This window comes from Seriola dumerili, unplaced genomic scaffold (genome assembly GCF_002260705.1).
Source record: "Seriola dumerili isolate Sdu_G_001 unplaced genomic scaffold, Sdu_1.0 BDQW01000169.1, whole genome shotgun sequence".
Classification (NCBI taxonomy): Eukaryota; Metazoa; Chordata; class Actinopteri; order Carangiformes; family Carangidae; genus Seriola; species Seriola dumerili.
Window position 1 is genome coordinate 4,086,570 of NW_019174424.1, and position 17,878 is coordinate 4,104,447.

Here is a 17,878-nt window from a genome sequence, read left to right on the forward strand (position 1 = left end):
CTGGCTGCTGCAGACTTGGTGTAGGTGTTTTGCACACTTTGTGTTTGTACTGATTGTAAAGGCTTGTCTGATTCATCACCAATGCTGTGACAAAGAAAGGAACTGCTCTCCTCTACCCTGCTCTGACCACGTATCGGTTGCTGCTGAAAAACATCTTTCATGACTGTCATTGTGTTTTCTCTGTGGCTCCACACCTATTGCTGTGGGCATTTAAAGTCCCCTTGTGATATCAAATATTAGAGAATAATAATGTTATTCCTGCAATGCAATACTCTCAGGGATATGCCTCATGGGATAGATGGGCATAGAAAAGTGTAAAGGTTCCTTATATTTCGGGCACCACCGTCCTAATCCTTTGTCTTCTCTCTCATTTCTCCGCAGTGCCGGACGACCTCACCCCAGAGGAGCAGCAGGAGCTGGAGAATATCCGCCGGCGCAAGCAGGAGCTGCTGGAGGACATTCAGGTAATGCTGGAACAGGATATGAGTGCTGTTGTAAATTTGTATGTGCAGATCTTAAAACAGTAGACGGGTACAGTTTTCAGTTTTGCTGACCTAATTAAAATAAACTGAGACAATCATCATCTTTTTAGAAGTTTATAGTACTGAAATGTCAGTGATTTGAAAAATGCTACACAGAAATAAACTAATTGATTTTCACTGGTATTAAGTATTTTACCCATCTGAAACATATTTTAGGTTTTAACTTTGTCTGAGCTTGTATGTCTAATGCAAGCTATCCTCCTTGCTGCCAAATATACTTATATATGACACTAGAACTAACCATAGTAAAATATATAGTAAATGATGACCAAGCTTAAGTTTTTAGTGGCTCAAAGGCAAAGGGTGTGATTTTTTTATTTTTATTTTATTTTAATTGACCTAGAAGGTCAGGACACTACGCTTCCTCCTCTGCTTTTTGATTAAACATTTACTTCATATCCAGTGTTTACTGCCTTTGTACAAATTCCTCTTTTCCAAGTCCTTCGAAATTTCACTGTAAGGGGAATGTGGGGTATTTCCTACCAAGTGCTCACTTCCTCAGCAAACCATTTATGTTTATTCTTCAGCCATTTGTTTTTTTGTAGATCTAATGTGTCAACGGAGACCTTTATTTATGGATACAAGTTGTCTCTTTTGGGTGTCTTTATTGAAATGTGGTTTTGAATATAAAGTGACTGTAAAAATCAGACCAGCAAATGATTCTGCATACAGATGAAATGGCATTATACTCTTATGAGGAATGTGCTCATGGAGCCAGTAGAATAATCTCGTATACTCTGTGATGTCCAGAGAGTGCCAGGATTCAAATCAGCTCAGCTGTATTTCCCTAAAGTGGTTTGTTTGATTCCATGTCCATGGCCCATGATGATGTTTTGGTTGTGCTTTAACCCAAGAGCACAGCTGATTATTCTAGCTCAGATCCGTGCTGTCACTCAATAGCCAGCTCCATAAGCAAATTACACGCAGCCTGTCATGCCCTGGCAGAGAGTTGGCCTTCAGATGTCCCAGTGGGTGACTCAACTTCCGCTGGCCCTGACAGGCAAATATTGGAGGCGTGATCCGACACCCTCTCTTTTATGAGCTTGGGCCACCGTTGCTGCCCTCCCCCCTCTTTTCTGACCACCACTACTGCCCCCCCATCCTCTCCTCCTCTGTGGGCTGCACACTGGCGCTTCTCCTCCTTTCTGACACCCACACACAGGTCCAGCATGCCAGAACCCCACCACAACAACCACCCGCTTTCCTGTATGAGCACGGGCTTTGTTTGCGGAGACAAGCATCTGAGGAATGTGTTGTGACTGCGCAGGCCTTGAAAACACAGATGTTCCCTTTGTGGTTTGGCCTATAGTAAATTGGTATTATGCATGAGAAATTATATACTAATACTGTGGCTGGATATGAATGGAGAGGTTCAATGATTGTAACCTTTACTTGGAGTGTTGAAACCTCTTATGATCAATAGTAACCACGCTCTGACTGTATACAGGACTTCGCTTATGCTACAGTCTATTATTCCAGGCTTTCATCAACCTGACGTCACCTTCTCCATCCTTCTACCGTCTGCAATAGCCTTACTGCGCCAGCCTGGCACCAAGGAGCTTGGCTTGATCGACTAAATCTGCCTCTAAGGCCATTAATCACTAAAAAGCCACATAAACTATAATCCACTTTTATGCTTTCTTTCTTCATTGGAATTGAGGTTATCCCAGACTGTTCTCCACCTAATCAAATTCAGAATGAAAGGATTGTTTGGGAAAGCAAACACAAACACACACTGTCTGATATGTCCTATAGATGGTTACTGTCAGTTTTTAGTTTAAGAGAACTGAGGAGAGCTGAACTGGCAGCAGTCTGTATGAAGTTTCAGCTTACCAGCAGCCGGAAAACTGACTCTGCTCTCTTTGTTGATCGAATCACTCTGACGTAAGTATGTATGTGATAAAAAGCCACCTGGCTTACAGATAAACAAAGGTGATTCAGAGATGATAGCCTCTCAACACTGTTTAATAGAGCCTTCGAGTTTTTTATTTTTTTTTTTTTGGGTGGGGGTGTTAACAAATACTTTGCATGTAGTTTGTGTTGGTCACACCCATCCACACTTCCTGATGTCAGGGATATTGGTGGATAAATGATGAATTTGTTCTCTCGTCATACTGATAACATTTTAAAACTAACTCCTGTTTTTTTTTTTTTTTTTTTGTAGCGGCTGAAGGATGAGATAGCAGAAGTGACAAGTGAGATCGAGAACCTGGGTTCCACTGAGGAGAGGTAAGAAAACAGGGCCTGACACCCCTCCCCTACACACATTTCCCTCTCTTTTGCCTGAATTGGCTAGTAGTTGTTTGCCTTCTATTAACTTAGCAAATGAAGCTGTCAATTATTCATGTTTGATGGCCAAGTTGGATCATCCCATCACACCAGATACCCTCCCCAAATTGGCTATGCTTTTAAGGCAGTTTAAATGTTTCATCAGGCACACCCCCCATGATGGGAGGCCTCATTGAATAATGCAGTGGGTGTACGGGCAGAAGCAGACAATGGATGGTCTCAGGGGAGGGAGTGCTCGGGTTTGGTCTACTCAAGTGGATAGGGATCCCATCAGCTACCGAATATTCCTAAAGCACTCACTTGCATCTAAAACCCATTATGGGTTACAGCACCTTCTTGTGATCAAAGTTTCCTGTGATTCACTTAAAGACATGATAGTCAGTCTGTGCTGTCGCCCCCTGTGCATCATCTGTTTAGCTGAGTGTTGGACTTTGGCAGACAAAAGCCAAAGGAATGCTGGTGTGAGTGAATCAGTGGGAAGAAGTGGTGACCTCTCACTGGCTGGGGATGGAGATGTAACCATGGTGACGGTGGACTTTTGGAGTATACTTTGACCCCTGATTAACTCAAGGCCTGAGAAATGAGACTTTCCCATATGTACGATGTTAAACGCTTTATCATCACAGTTGGGTTGGGTGGGTGAGGGGTTGGGGGGTGCAGTTCCTGCCAAACACATGAAAAATGTTAATGGGAAAGACACTTTCAGGAAATGAAGTGAATGCATTTATTGTAATGCTCTCAGCTGTAGTACAATGATGGGCCATCAATTTGTTGCATTTGCATGCAATTTGATTTGTGTGAGTCACATCTAAAAGGCAAAGAAATCTAAACATATGCACAATAGAACAATGATCATTGTCATTTATCAAGCCCAAAAAGCACTGGTTCCAGCTTCTCAAATGAGAATACTTTCTGGTTTTCTTAGTCTTTGATAGGCCTGCGCAATATGAGGAAAATTTGTGATGACACTGTTCAATTTGCAATGACAGTATTACTTGTGATAAATAAACAAATATTGAAGTATGCATACACCATTTTGCTGAGAGAAGCTGAATGAAGAACACAGACAAAGGTCACTATCGGTCATCTCCTCTGTCCTCCCCCCTCTGCTGCAGGTGACTTTGCTGGGGGGTGGGGAGGTGGGGGGCTGCTGTCTCAGACTGTAGCTGTAATTTTACTAAAGTTTGTGGCAAATAAAGCTGCAGTCTACACACAGAAAACTTTCCTTTTAGTTTGTTTATAACAGTTCACTACTAGGTTAACATTAGCGTGCTGTACTCATGTAAAAAAAACTGCAGTGGATGGAGATGTTGAAAATGTAGCTTTTCTTCGTGTTTAAATCTTATTGAACAGGTGGTGTGATGAAGGACACTATTGCTTTTTTACCCGCAAAGGTTGCGATGACACTTTTTTGCGACGTGTTGACTGCACATTTAGATTGTGATGACGATGAAGATAAGCTTCATCGTTCAGCACTAGTATGCGTCTTCAGTAATGAGATCACAAGTGGACAGCTCTAACTACGTCAGTTCACACCTGACTTTAAAATGCGTCTCCATATGCGTCTTGATTGACCACTTGTGATCGGATTGCTTTATATGCAAATAATCCTTTACTCTCTCTCTCTCTCTCTCACTCGCTCGCTCTCACACACACCTTAGACTGTAAATTAAGGTAGCCTCTGTGACATCACCCATAGGTTTCTGGTTTTGAAGCTCGGAGTGGGCTGTTCAATCATCGCCATCTTGTCACTACCTGACCCCAGCCAATCCAAAAATGGGCAAAGAGGAGGAGCGCGTGTTAAGCTGAGCCTTCAGTACATGCCAGTTTGTGGCCATCTGTCACTCAAAGCGACACGTCCTCCATTATGCAGACCATTAAGCCTTTATAAAATTGAAACGAGTTATATAAAAATTCACCCCCTGTACAGTTGTCATGAAGGAGGAAATGAGAGACCAAAACAGTTTTTTGCACCAGGCTGTAAACATGTTTATTTCTGTTGTAAAGTTAGTCATTTTGCCATGGGGGTCTATGGGGATTGACTCGCTTTTGGAGCCAGCCTCAGGCAGCTATTCGAAGAACTGCAGTCTTTGGTGCTTCGTGTTGGCTTCATTTTTCAGCCTCGGAGCAATTGACCTATCTGTGGATTGGCTAAAAACAATACATACCTTTTTATTTGCCTATAAAGCGGGGAGGTGAGATCCGATCACAAGTGGTCAATCAAGACGCATGTGGAGACGCATTTTAAATGCAGGTGTGAACTGACGAACTGAGAGCTGTCCACTTGTGACCGGATCACCCGAGATGTTAAAACCAGGTCTGAACAGGGCCTATCAAACGGTGGCAGGACTAATCAGACTGTGTCAGAGGTCGCAGTAGAGTAGGCAGTCCTTCAATGTGGCCCATGACGCATTTGCGTTCATACTGCTAAAAGAATGTGGACACATGTGGCCCAGACCACTTCCGGATGTGGTCTGAGTGATCAGATCTCAAATGTGTCTTCAATGCATCTTGGGTGTGTTCACACCAGGGTTGTGCTGATGGGCGATGGTATCAGTGATCGACGATCATTAGAACTATCGCCGATTGCTCATGCCTATGTCAAGACAATATTCGACTTGTTTTCCCATTAATGTGGTTAATTATTATTTGTTGTCTTAAATTAATACTAAATTGATTTGGCCTCCCACAGTTTAACAGATATTCCCGCATATAACAGTACGCAACACGAGCACACACACACTCCAAAGAGATCAACAGACAGACGGAACACGTCATTTTGTTCAGTTTCTGATCCTGCTGCTTTACTTGGAGGTAAATGGAACTTCTGCATTCAATGAGGGGCACACTCACTTTTTTGGTCACTCCTCTTTCTCTCTCGCTAAGAGGGTAGCATAATGTTAACGTAACACACAGGTATAGTGGTGCCAGAGCTACCAGAACAATGCTCTGCTACTTTTTTACCCAGATGAAATAAAATATCCACAGTTCACGTAATCCGGTTGATATTTATATACATTTAAAGCACTTGAAGATCTGATCATCACTAAAGCCTGTGTCATGTAGAGAACTAATAAAAACAAATGAAATAAGAGTTGTCATATTGACATTTAAGGTGTACTGTTTGATTTCAAGAAGGTAATCGTGCATTGACTAACACGCAAGAGGACATTCTTGATTTATATTAGATTTAATATCTTTGGCTTTTGGACTGTTTGTCGTATTAAACAAGCAATTTGAAGACATCACCATGGCTTCTGGGCATTATTTTTTAATTTTCTGATGTTTTATAGACAAAATGCTTAATTAATTTATCAAGTCAAAAGTTGGCAGATTAATCGGCAATGAAAATAACTGCTAGTTGTAGGACTTATTTATAACAGAGTATTCATATTCAACATTATGTTCACTTGAAGAGCAACTTAAAAACTGACTTTCTGATGTTTCAGGAAAAATATGCAGAGGAATAAACAGGTGGCTATGGGCCGTAAGAAATTCAACATGGACCCCAAAAAGGTTGGTGGAAGAAGAAACTGTCGTGACTGAAGAAATGATTTGTCCCACATGTTTTCATAAGCAGCATGTAACCTGGGGCCCTGTCTCTTTCTCAGGGGATCCAGTTCCTGATTGAGAATGACTTGCTGAAGAATACCAGCGACGACATTGCTCAGTTCCTCTACAAGGGCGAGGGCCTCAACAAAACAGCCATTGGCGATTACCTCGGAGAGAGGTCTGGATCGAGATTGACTCAGTGTTTTTTTCCTCTATCTCACCTCCTCCTTCTCTCACACACTCATTCACCAGCACTCATCCATGTGGTTGATAAAAGCATCGAATAGCGAGTGCATATTTTCCGTATTGCTCCGCTTCCTCTTGGTCAGGCACACACCCATCCTTTCCCAAACACAGTTTATTGGTTCCACATTTAGACCGTCCTGTCAAGACGATGTCCGTTGCTCAATAGCCTCCTGTCTTTGATTATCTTACTCATTCATAAGTAACAATGACAACACAACTTGGGAATGCATGTTTGAAGGCAATTAAAGTTTTCACTCGAGAACATCCTTGATAGAGTAAACGCATAATACAGGAATTAATGATGGGCCTACAGTCAGGGTGTGGTCTGTGAGGTCAAACCAGGAAATGTAGTGCAGGCTGTAGATGGATGCTCTCTGTTTGACTGCTATCAAGATCTCCGAGGGTTTCTGATTCTGTAAGGAGGGGGCTGAGAAGTGTGGGAGGTTTCAGGCACAATTGGTTACTTGTCCAGTGGGAATAGTAGTGACTGTATATGACCAATATGAACGAGAGCTCTTTAGACCCATCCCATGATCCCACAGGCTAGATCATTTACTCCGAAGGGCATAAAGGTCAAGAATGATGTCATGTTTGAGATTAGATGATAAATAAAAGGGGTACAGGATGTTTGTCCTCCTCCATTGGGGTTGATTGGAGAATGCAGCATATCACTGACCTCTGAAGCCGACGTGAGCCAGACCACGCCCTGAGCTGAGTCCTCAGACATGTTCCTGATGGGGTCCACTTTTTGTGGACCAATTAGTTTACCTAGAAAATAATTCTCAGATTAATTCATTGTTAGTTGAAAATAACTGTTATTTGAAGACCTAATATTTTGTATATTTATTTTGTTTTGCTTATGCAGAATATAACTTTTGAAACTTTTACCAGTAAGAAAATGAACCATGTTTTGTCTCCTACAGAGATGAGTTCAATATCCAAGTCCTCCATGCCTTTGTGGAGCTTCATGAGTTCACAGACCTCAACCTGGTTCAGGCCCTAAGGTAAGATGATATGATCCTAGAGTCTGCTACATACTCATCAAGTTCTTGGCTAGATCTTCCTAGCCCCCCCCCCTTTTTTATGTCACTCATGGGTGATTGTGTCCATTCTTTAAGTGTCACCTTATTTGCATTTTGTGAGCATGCAGTTGTCATTTTCAGTCTTGTGCCCAAACAGAATAAACTCAGCTTTTTCACAGAGGAAGTGAATCTGTGGCTGACTACTGAGCTTTTACCCCCTGACAGACAGTTCCTGTGGAGTTTTCGACTGCCGGGAGAAGCTCAGAAGATTGACCGCATGATGGAGGCCTTCGCTCAGCGTTACTGCCAATGCAACTCTGGTGTTTTCCAGTCCACAGGTAGTGCCGTGATGCTTTACAGCCTGACTTTCAGTGCCGTCATAAAAAGCCAAAGAGCTGTAAATGTGTGAGCAGTGAAACACAGGATAAAATGACTTCAGCTTTTCTTGTCTTCCTAAAATAATGGCAAATACAGATATGAACTACATTTAAAGATTAAATAGGGGTTTATCAATCACCATAAACCACCATTTTTTTTGATTAAGTCTATAATGTCATGACCTCTCACCTTTAATACACATTTAGTTTTTTTTTGTTTTTTTTTTTTAAAGGAACTTTACCAGATGAACATTTGTCTTCTGTTATTGTATGCAGTGTTTTTTCCATATTGCACTGAGATCTGATGGCATGTCTGTGGAACTCATATCTAAACTTCTTTATTTATTTTACTATACTTTTACTATGGCAACCCACAAAACCATGCTGTGGTCAGTTAAGGAGGTGCAGACTATTCTGTTTGGTATCCCTTCGATATAGTCCATTGTTTTTGTGTCATGTTAAAGATGATCGTCACTATAGTAATAACGCAATGAGGGGGTACTCTGCAGTGGAAAAAGGAGGACCTGGTACCAAAATCAAGTAGTTGAGTTGTCTGTACCACACAGTGGAAAAACGCTACAAGTCTGCTGAGGTGAACTGTGTTATGGAAGAGTGTCTGGCTTTTAGGAAATAATGCCCCTAGCAGACAGTCGACTGCCTCTAACATGGATGCAGATGGATGTGAATAATGCATGGGACTTCTCAACAGCCTAACGGGCCAGATAAAGTGCTGCTGCGTCAGCCGTGTGTTTGCCACATTGTCTTTTAGTTTACACACACACATGCACAGACATGCACTTTCAGATACATACGTGCATACTTAGCTGCCCACAAGTAGCCTTTCACTCCCACTCACTCCCACCCACTCCCCTTGCTAACAAAGCTTCTCCAATCTGATCTTCTCGGTTTGTCTGCAACCCCCAAAGAGCAGGGTTTTCAGCTCAGCTAATTTACATTCATATTTAAACACCACATTAAACACTGGCAGCAATTTTATGGTAAACAGCAACCTTTCGCTATCTCGTAAAGCTCATCCCTCCCTCATAGTGTGACCACTCTGTGTGTGCGTGTGCGTGTGCGTGTGTGTGTGTGTGTTACAGACACCTGTTACATCTTGTCATTTGCCATCATCATGCTAAACACCAGCCTCCACAACCCCAATGTGAAGGACAAGCCTTCTGTGGAACGATTCATCTCCATGAACAGAGGCATCAACGATGGAGGAGACCTGCCTGAAGACCTGCTCAGGGTAAGTAGAGCTTCCAGACTCATCTGAGATTCCTCCACTGTGGCCTCTATGGTCATGGTCCACTCTCTTTGTTGTAGAACCTGTATGAGAGCATCAAGAACGAGCCTTTCAAAATCCCAGAGGATGATGGCAACGACCTCACACACACTTTCTTCAACCCTGATAGAGAAGGCTGGCTGCTAAAACTGGGTGAGTGACACTGGAAATATGTGTGCACAGTTACTTGGGCACATAATAAATTGCCAAAATGATGGTTCTCATCACTGTGCCTGTGCTCACAGATAACTGTGTTTTCATAGCAGCAGATATTGTCTTATCTAACATTTGAAAATCAGCCTACATAAAATAATAACCAATGTCACCTCTGAGGTCAATAACCTGTGAGTGTGTATGCGAAAGTGTGATCATGTGTGAATTTGTGTGTTCACGTTTTTATCCCAAGGCATCTGAAGACATTACTGTCCACTTGAATGTATTATGAATGTGGCCTTGAGATCAGACCACCACATGAGGCGACCTTTAAATTATTTAAGACAGGTCATATTCATACACTGACATGCACACACACACAAATACTGTACAAAGGCTTTATAAATCAAGTGTGTACACATTTTCTGTAAATACTCTATGGTTAGAAATTGATTTTGTTTCCCCTTAATCAGAGTTCTGTGGGACATTTTTGGTCCTCAGGGGAATTTTTAGTGGAGATTTAAAATGAATACTTTGTCCCACTGTGGAAACTCACATCAGGTCTTTTTAATAATAAATGGTGTGTCTTGGTATTTCTAGTAATATTTCCTGAATGAACCCTTTGCTAATTTCTGTCCCGACCACATGTTCAGACACACAAACGTGTATATACACACACACACACACACACACACACACACACACACACACACACACACACACACACTAGAGAAGTGACATGAAAGCTAGAGGTATTCTTGTATGTATTATATAAGTGTATCATAACAAATGTTTCACAGGAGGAGGAAAGCACAACCCTGGACCCCTAAACTTTTCATCCTCTGTTTCCTCTGAGTCCTTTCTCTGTTGTACAGATTCACAATGAATTTAGTTAAAACAGCATGAAGTCATTGAATCTTCCAATCGCTGTGAATCTTTACAACCACCTACACCAAGGAAGTGAAGGAATTACTTTTTCTCCAATGACTCCAAATTGACAGATTTGAGTAAAACAATCAGGGTGGAAGATACATTACTGGATATATCAGAAATGGACCCAAGTGGAGGTGATATTTCATGTAGTGCTTTACAGTAGCTCTCACAAGTTCACATTGAGTAAAACTCCCCCTTGTGGAATGATATATAATAACAGGCTTGTAAAAATCTGTGGGCCCTCATTTGTGAAGTATTTTAAAATGAAACGCTGTGAAGCAGTACATCAAAGGCTCCCTGGAACCAAAATTAACAGGACTGTGGTGGTATAATTCTTTATCATTTAATTTGATTTTTTTTTGTTTCCTTTTCCTCTTCGTTTGTTTGTTCCCATGATTTTGGCTGTTGTCTTTCCTCAGGAGGTATGTACACCTGCTCTTCCCAAACGCTAGTCCATCTCTCAGCTTTCAGGTGCTTTTGGTGGTCGTCCATGCTTTTGTTCTCTTCCTCATTTTATTTATTTATTTTTTACATTCGTACAGGGGTTTTTTTTCCTCATTTTTGTCTGTAGATTTTAATTTTTTATTTTTGTTTGTCTCGCCACTGACTCATTTGAACTTCAGATGTTTGTCTGTTCAGTCTCTCATTGAGCTGGTGGTTTGCCACACACTTTTATCTCTGTGGGTGGTTGCCGAGCGGTCACCGGGGGCATTTGCCACCCCCGGGGCTTGGCTCGGGGAGCTGATGCTTTGTGACCACTCTACTGAGCAGTCTGACCCTCCTTTTCTCTGTATGCTGTGGTGGTCACTCTCTTTGATCTTTGTTTTTTGGAAGCTGCATTATACCTTTTTTCCATACAGTGAGCACAACAAAGGAATTTTGCCTAACTGTCCAATTTGATCATGAACTCATTTACCCATTGGCTTATTGTTGTTTGCTCCCTGGTTGCATGGAAAGGGAATATTGCACCTTTTCAATAAAGTGGCTCTGCTCTCCTTATCTCATGCTGTAAATGAATCTGAAGGGTAACAGTGTGGTTGAGGACTTGTGCTGGCCCGGACTGGACCAAACTGTGGGAGAGAAGCATGGACAGGGGAGTGTCCCGAAAAGGGATTCATGGATGCTTAATATACAGAGTGCACACAGTTAATAAATTGACAGCAGTTTTGTAAAAAGAGCAGCTTTTCTATTAATTACAAAAAAGTTTTTACATTGGTGCAATGCATTTCGTTTGCACACAAATTTTAAAACAAAAATGAATCCATTAAGTAAGAAAAGCCAGTTGCAAATTCATCCTGGGGAGATAAATCATTTCCAAAAAACATCAACAACTGGATATGATTTACAAGAAAACACGTTCCCTCTCAACCTCCACTTGACCAGCCTCCCACAGTTCTGTCTTGCATGGGTGACTCCCTCTACTCAGCTCCAGTCCAGTCTAGCAGCGTCCACGTGCACCCCCAGCAATAGTCTGCTGGGACGTCCCACGCTGTCAAAGACACTCATTGCATGGGAGGAGGTCATCTCTCTTCTCTCGGAGTGACAGGAACTGACATTGACCATCAAACCAATCACAAATCTCCAACCAACCCAATCAACTTTCAGGCCGTTCAGCTGTGTGATTCTGCCATCGCGTCTGTGTTTTCTGTTTGTCTGCTTCTTTGTTGCGACACGCTGACGAGTCGAGATGTGGCAAGGAGCTCTCCATCTCTGCCCGTCAATTGAAGCGTGTCGATGGCGTCCGTAAATGATGACAAGCATAGTCAGAATTGTTGGACCTATCATGACATCTGTGAAATGATGGGCTATCATATACAGTGCTGATGCTGTTATATGATACTAAAAGTGTGTTCTGTATGTCTGTATAAACATCCTCAAAGCCTCCTATGCTGGTAGACGGGGTTTCACAATGCAGCTTCTTACTAACACATGTGGTGGGATAGCCTAGTCTAGTCAAAGCTGATGTCTTCATGTCATGATTAGAAAGAAACATTCCCTCACTCACTGAGCCCTGCTCCTATAAACCTTAGAAGTTACTTAACAGAGCTGAGAGAGGAAATTCAAGTCTGAAATGCCTTTAGAGTTGCTGAACATAGCTCCAGGCTCTTAGTTTCCTGCCCCACTCAGTTTGTTGGCATCCCATCCTCCCAGAGCGAGGCTGCCATCTGCTACTGTGATCAGGTTTCCCCTCCCAGGAAGTATGGGTGAAAAGGTGGGGTCAGAGGTCAGGTACAGATCAGCGATTGCAGAGTTAACCAGAGAGCCCCCACTGGGCTTGAAAGAGGGGGGAACTTAATCCTCTAACTCCTAATTTTCCACATTTAGCCCTCAAATAGACATTTAAGTGCCTTCCACATTTCTTCCAGTAACTTAATTTGGGCAGTAGTTCATTAAGTTCAGTGAGCACATAGATCTGCATCTTGTCTATTGATCCTGCCTTTCCAGATTATTCCTCTGTCAGCAAAAAAGGAAGGAGAAACAGCCAAGTAAGGAGAGTTTCCAGGTACACCAAGACATTAGTGTAGCTTTATCCAATAGCAGCTTCACATCTATTCCAATTAGCATAAAACACATAAAAGGAAAAAGGAAGAATTAATGAATTGTTATAAAGTCAAGATTGTCGGTGCATGGTGCAATATATGGTACAAATGGTGAATAGCAGGGTGTTCTGGGTAAAAGGTGTCCTCTGGAGCCGTCATCTGTCTGTCTGCCCATACATATGTCTGCCTGTCTGCTGCTCGACCCGGTGCTTTGGTGCTCGTTTCTCTCTCTCTCTCTCTTTCCCCATTTCCTTGTTGAGCCTCTCTGACACTGGATGTTTGCTCCACAGGGGGACGAGTAAAAACCTGGAAGAGGAGGTGGTTCATCCTCACTGACAACTGCCTGTACTACTTTGAGTACACCACAGTGAGTACAGCTCATTTTCTTGGTCACAGTGGGAAAAAAAGCTGCTGCTGTTCCCTGTGTGCATTATACACATTTTATATTTGTGCAGGACAAAGAGCCCAGAGGAATCATCCCCCTGGAGAACCTGAGCATCAAGGAGGTGGAGGATAAGAAGCCAGTAAGTGTAGCGCCCTCTGCTGGTTTACATACATTCAGATATATGGATTTTTAAATTGTCAGGAAAGACGGGCTCTCTCCAGTGCTGCCTATTTAGAAAATTGACAGCCTGGATTAATTCAGCAGAATATCCACAGCTGTGGTGTGTACAAGTCACAGCTTTGACATTTGAAGATTACTAGAAATCAATAAAACTGACAGGGATTTGCATAGGAAAGTACAGTATGTAAATATTTTTTTTTAAAATATGTCTTTAAGGTAGTTTACTGTCTATAATGTCTAACCCCCATCCACTTTACTTCTGTAGAACTGCTTTGAGCTTTTCATTCCTGACAACAAGGACCAAGTAATAAAAGCTTGCAAAACCGAGGCTGATGGACGTGTTGTGGAGGGCAACCACACCTTCTACCGTATCTCTGCCCCCACCGCTGAGGAGAAAGAGGAATGGATGAACAGCATCAAGTAAGTGTTTTTTCCCCCTATTTTTTTTGTTTTTTTTTCAGGGGGAAGAAGTATAATGTTGTTTATTTCATATTTCCAGAAAGTGTATGTCACAGTCAATCTCAAAATACCTATGTATGGGGGAGATACGACGTCTCTCCCTCCACACCTATGCTTTGAGAACCTCTGCTGTAGGTTTTAATTGATTTTCACCCAAAAATGTCCAAATGATTTCAGTTGGAGCAGCTGATCATGCCGAGTACTTAAAGTTTAAAAAAAAAAAAAAAAGTCAAGTACTGGCCGTGCAGATGTTGTTTTTACAATTTTATTTAAAGGTTGACTTTAACACAGATCCACAGATAAATTCTAAGAATTTTTTAAAATAAAAAATGTCCCACTTACTTGCAAATGTACTATGTCTAACATTACAGAGTTGTGCAGCAATTTGCACGCTTAAGCCATTATACTTTCCTCTGACATTTTTCTCTGTCTGTGCCCACAGGGCTGCCATCAGCAGGGATCCCTTTTACGAGATGCTGGCAGCCAGGAAAAAGAAGGTGTCGTCCATGAAGAGACACTAGAGCTGCTCAGCACTCTTGACATTGCACTTGACAGAGCAGGGGGGCTGGGTAACTGTTTGCCCTCTCTGGGCCCGTGCAGAGGCCACGGTTAAGGTCTGTCTCAGACCCTTTCAAGGGGATTTCTCTAGGATACATACTAGCTCTGGCTTTGGGACTCTATGGGCCAGAAAAACAGGAAGCATGCTGGGGTGTCTAGATAAGAGTCAGGGCCAAAGCCTCCTGTCTGAATGTCTCTCTTTCTCTCTCAGCTTTGTGTGTGCTCTCTGTCTCGGAAGCCGAAAAGGGATTCTTGCTGCAGCAAATTCCCCTTCGAAGATGCTTTATAAAAAAAAAAAAACATAACAAAAAAAACAATTTCCATATACATTGCATACATACATAACATGCATACACTCATGCAGTCCCCTGTAGCACACATCATTTTAACTCAGCAGGTCTGACCGAGTGTGGTGCCCCAACCAAAATATTCCTCGCTTTATGAAAGAAAAGTTAAGACCTTTTCTGATGTGCTTTAGTATGTTTGGGTAATTTGTGTCTATTTTTACAGCTTTTACAGTCAATTCCTTTTGAGTCTTTTTTTTGTTTGTTTGCTTTTGTAAACTAAAATGGTCTTGCAACAGAAACTGCAGGGGGAGGGAGGGGGTATAAATTGCCAACTGTTAGTGATTTTATAGAAAAAAAAAAACAAAAACTTGTTTTTAAAAAAAAAAAAAAAAAAAAAAAAAAAAAAAATAGTTGCCACTCAGGAGATTGTTATGATGTTCTGAAACTTTTTATGTCAGCGCTGATGTGGACCCTGTTCACAACACAACAGCCATGCGAGGAATGAAAACCTCGTCTGTGTCCCAGACTGAACTGTTTTTGTAAATGTGAAGCTGCAGCATGGGGACGTACCGCTGCAGGTGAGGGTGTCTGCTTGTCTGGACAGGGTCTCAGTGTTGGATCTGGCTCCCACTGTTCATTTCCTGAAGGTCCTGGAGATGCATCCTGGGGATTAGTGTCTTTTAAAGGGACAAGTGTCCATCACCCTGGGCCTCATTTTATGGTCTTAGGTTGTCTGGAAAACGTATATGTTGGACCTTTTCCATTTTCTCTCCCCATACATTTTGTTCTTGCTCTCCCCTTGTCTCAAACACAACACCACTTTCTATTACTGTGTGATGGGAAAAAAAAGCAATTCATTTGTTAGAGAAGTTACTTTAATGCTGCACAGTGCCTGGCGCTCTAGATGAAACGTGATGAGAAATGCTGCTGGTTAGCGACAGTAACTCAGTTTTTTTCCCACTTGAACAACATTTAATCTTTTTTCCTGCCTTCAATATGCTTTTTCTTTGTGGAGGGTTACCTATTAAATGGTAAAACAAATCTCATGACATTTTAGCCTTCGCCCAACCTCCTGATCATTGTACAATATAGTGTGCTTCAGGTTGTTTATGTAGAAGACATTACATATGACATATTATTGAAAAGGCTTTAAAGCAGCACAAATAAATGTGTGGTGAAGCTATGCCTGGAAAGGAATGGGTTGTCCCCGTCTCAGGAAGCGCGATGTGAAACGATACAAAACTACTGCTACTGTGTATCAGGAATGTACTGTGGTGAACCAAAAGATGGAGTGCAGGGTGGCTGATCGGTCACGTTAAGGCAGTGACGGTCATCTTGTCAAATAACAAAAACTGCGCTGAGAGGTACAATTTTGCGAATGCAGTATGAGTTGTGCATCAAGCGTATATCTTTTCTACTCTTGTCTACAGTCGTCTATCTCTCTCTCTCTCTCTCTCTCTTTCATCTGTGCCTGCTGGTCATTATCCTCGCTCCCTGCCCGTTTCTTTTTCCTGGTCCTATTCTTCTCTGCTCCTCTCAGCGCACTAATCCTAGAGAAATAAGGAAAAATGCTAAACAATCATAATTCTAGACAGTATTGGTTTATTTATCAAGTTGTACATACTTAAATGTATAGTGGGTATTTTGTCTTAATTTTGTTTATTAGTTGTGCCATTTTCTTTTATTATTCAGTATAGTAATGTTTGATTTGAGGTTTCTATCATTGCCATTTAATCAAGCTGAAATAAAGATTTGTCACAAACACTGGCTGTAAATGGCTTTTACACCACTGCAAGTCAATAAACTCATGCTATATATTCCTCCACCAGGTGGCAGTATGTGATAAGGACTGTAGAGGCACTCTGCTGCAAAGACAGTAACGGTATTGCAGCAAAGTTTTACATGCATTATTATACTACATATTACAGTAGAAGTACTATCAGGTCTGCAAATTAATCACTAATAAAATTAAAGGTTAGGCTCTTCAATGTTCATGAATATTGAAGAGCCTGCTACTTCAATTTGGGAGCAGCTTTTAATTTAATCATTCCTTCTCTGTTCCAACTGTGCCCACAACTCCCAAAGTTTGTATTATTCCAACCACATTCATTGTACCCTCTACAAAAAAACCCCCAAACTCCTGTTACTGTTTATATCCAGCCTTTATCTATAGCCTCATAACTTTTCATATCTTTTCACAAGCTTGCTATTAAAGTATTTATGGCACAAATGTCGAGGCATCAAGGAAAGGTCGATATTTACAAGTGAGTGTGTATCATATTAAATGATGCCTGGAAAAGCAATCAATAGAAATGACTTTTTCTCAATGGAACGGGCGGGCAGGCAGAAAACATGTCATTTGGATTAAACACACGTATGCATTTCTTTGGATTTATGTTTGTGTCTACTCAGACTAACACATTTTGGGTTATAGCAAGTGGCTTTATGACCTCACCTGGAGGTAAGGGGTTGTGCCATTTGTCATTTAAATGAGAAACAGTGAATGCCTTATTTAGAATGATATGAAAACACTATTTTAATATTGCAATATTAGTGATGGATGGGCTACAAGGTTGCAGCGGTTGCTCTTTAATTTGACTCAGATTTTTTTATTGTCTACGCTGAACTCCACATTTTCTATCAGACGCTGAATAGTCTGCACAAATTTGCTAATAAATACAAATCAGCTTTTCAGCCTTTTTATAAATCTTTCGGCTACAAAACTGGTTTTCAGAATAAAAAAATTGGCTAAATTGTACAGACACATGGTAGGCCTACATTGTAGTCAAAGGGCTGCAGAGAACCTTGGGTAATGCTCAGCAGATAGTTGTAAGTACAACAACAAACCAACAACAACAGTTCAATTCTTGGAATAGAAAGGGTTATGAATACCTGAGTTTGTTCAAGTTGAGACATGTTTATCTGAGCAGTAGAAGGCAAGAAAAACAATTACTTTCAAAAGCCCTTTGATCTGTGAAAGATTAAAATCTGTTTTTTTTTTTTTTCAGCAAAACCAAATTATGCCAAAAAACAGGGCGAAATGAGGGTGTTTATTTGTATGATATTTCCC

At 41.5% G+C, this 17,878-nt stretch overlaps 1 protein-coding gene across 3 annotated transcripts in view; it reads left to right on the forward strand.

Annotated features, from left to right (window-relative positions):
• The window catches only part of LOC111227307 (cytohesin-1), a 44,521-nt gene extending 27,885 nt beyond the window's left edge, over positions 1-16,636 (forward strand). For 2 of the 3 annotated variants that reach the window (XM_022752741.1, XM_022752740.1), the window contains exons 2-13: positions 382-464; positions 2,707-2,771; positions 6,281-6,347; positions 6,443-6,561; positions 7,553-7,633; positions 7,877-7,989; positions 9,129-9,277; positions 9,355-9,467; positions 13,228-13,306; positions 13,395-13,463; positions 13,770-13,924; positions 14,406-16,636. In XM_022752741.1, coding sequence (XP_022608462.1) covers positions 382-464; positions 2,707-2,771; positions 6,281-6,347; positions 6,443-6,561; positions 7,553-7,633; positions 7,877-7,989; positions 9,129-9,277; positions 9,355-9,467; positions 13,228-13,306; positions 13,395-13,463; positions 13,770-13,924; positions 14,406-14,484 — 1,172 coding nt within the window. In that variant the 3' untranslated portion in view covers positions 14,485-16,636. The remainder of the gene's footprint in view (positions 1-381; positions 465-2,706; positions 2,772-6,280; positions 6,348-6,442; positions 6,562-7,552; positions 7,634-7,876; positions 7,990-9,128; positions 9,278-9,354; positions 9,468-13,227; positions 13,307-13,394; positions 13,464-13,769; positions 13,925-14,405) is intronic. The other variant, XM_022752739.1, reaches the window with a different exon arrangement.
• The last annotated feature ends 1,242 nt before the right edge of the window (positions 16,637-17,878 follow it).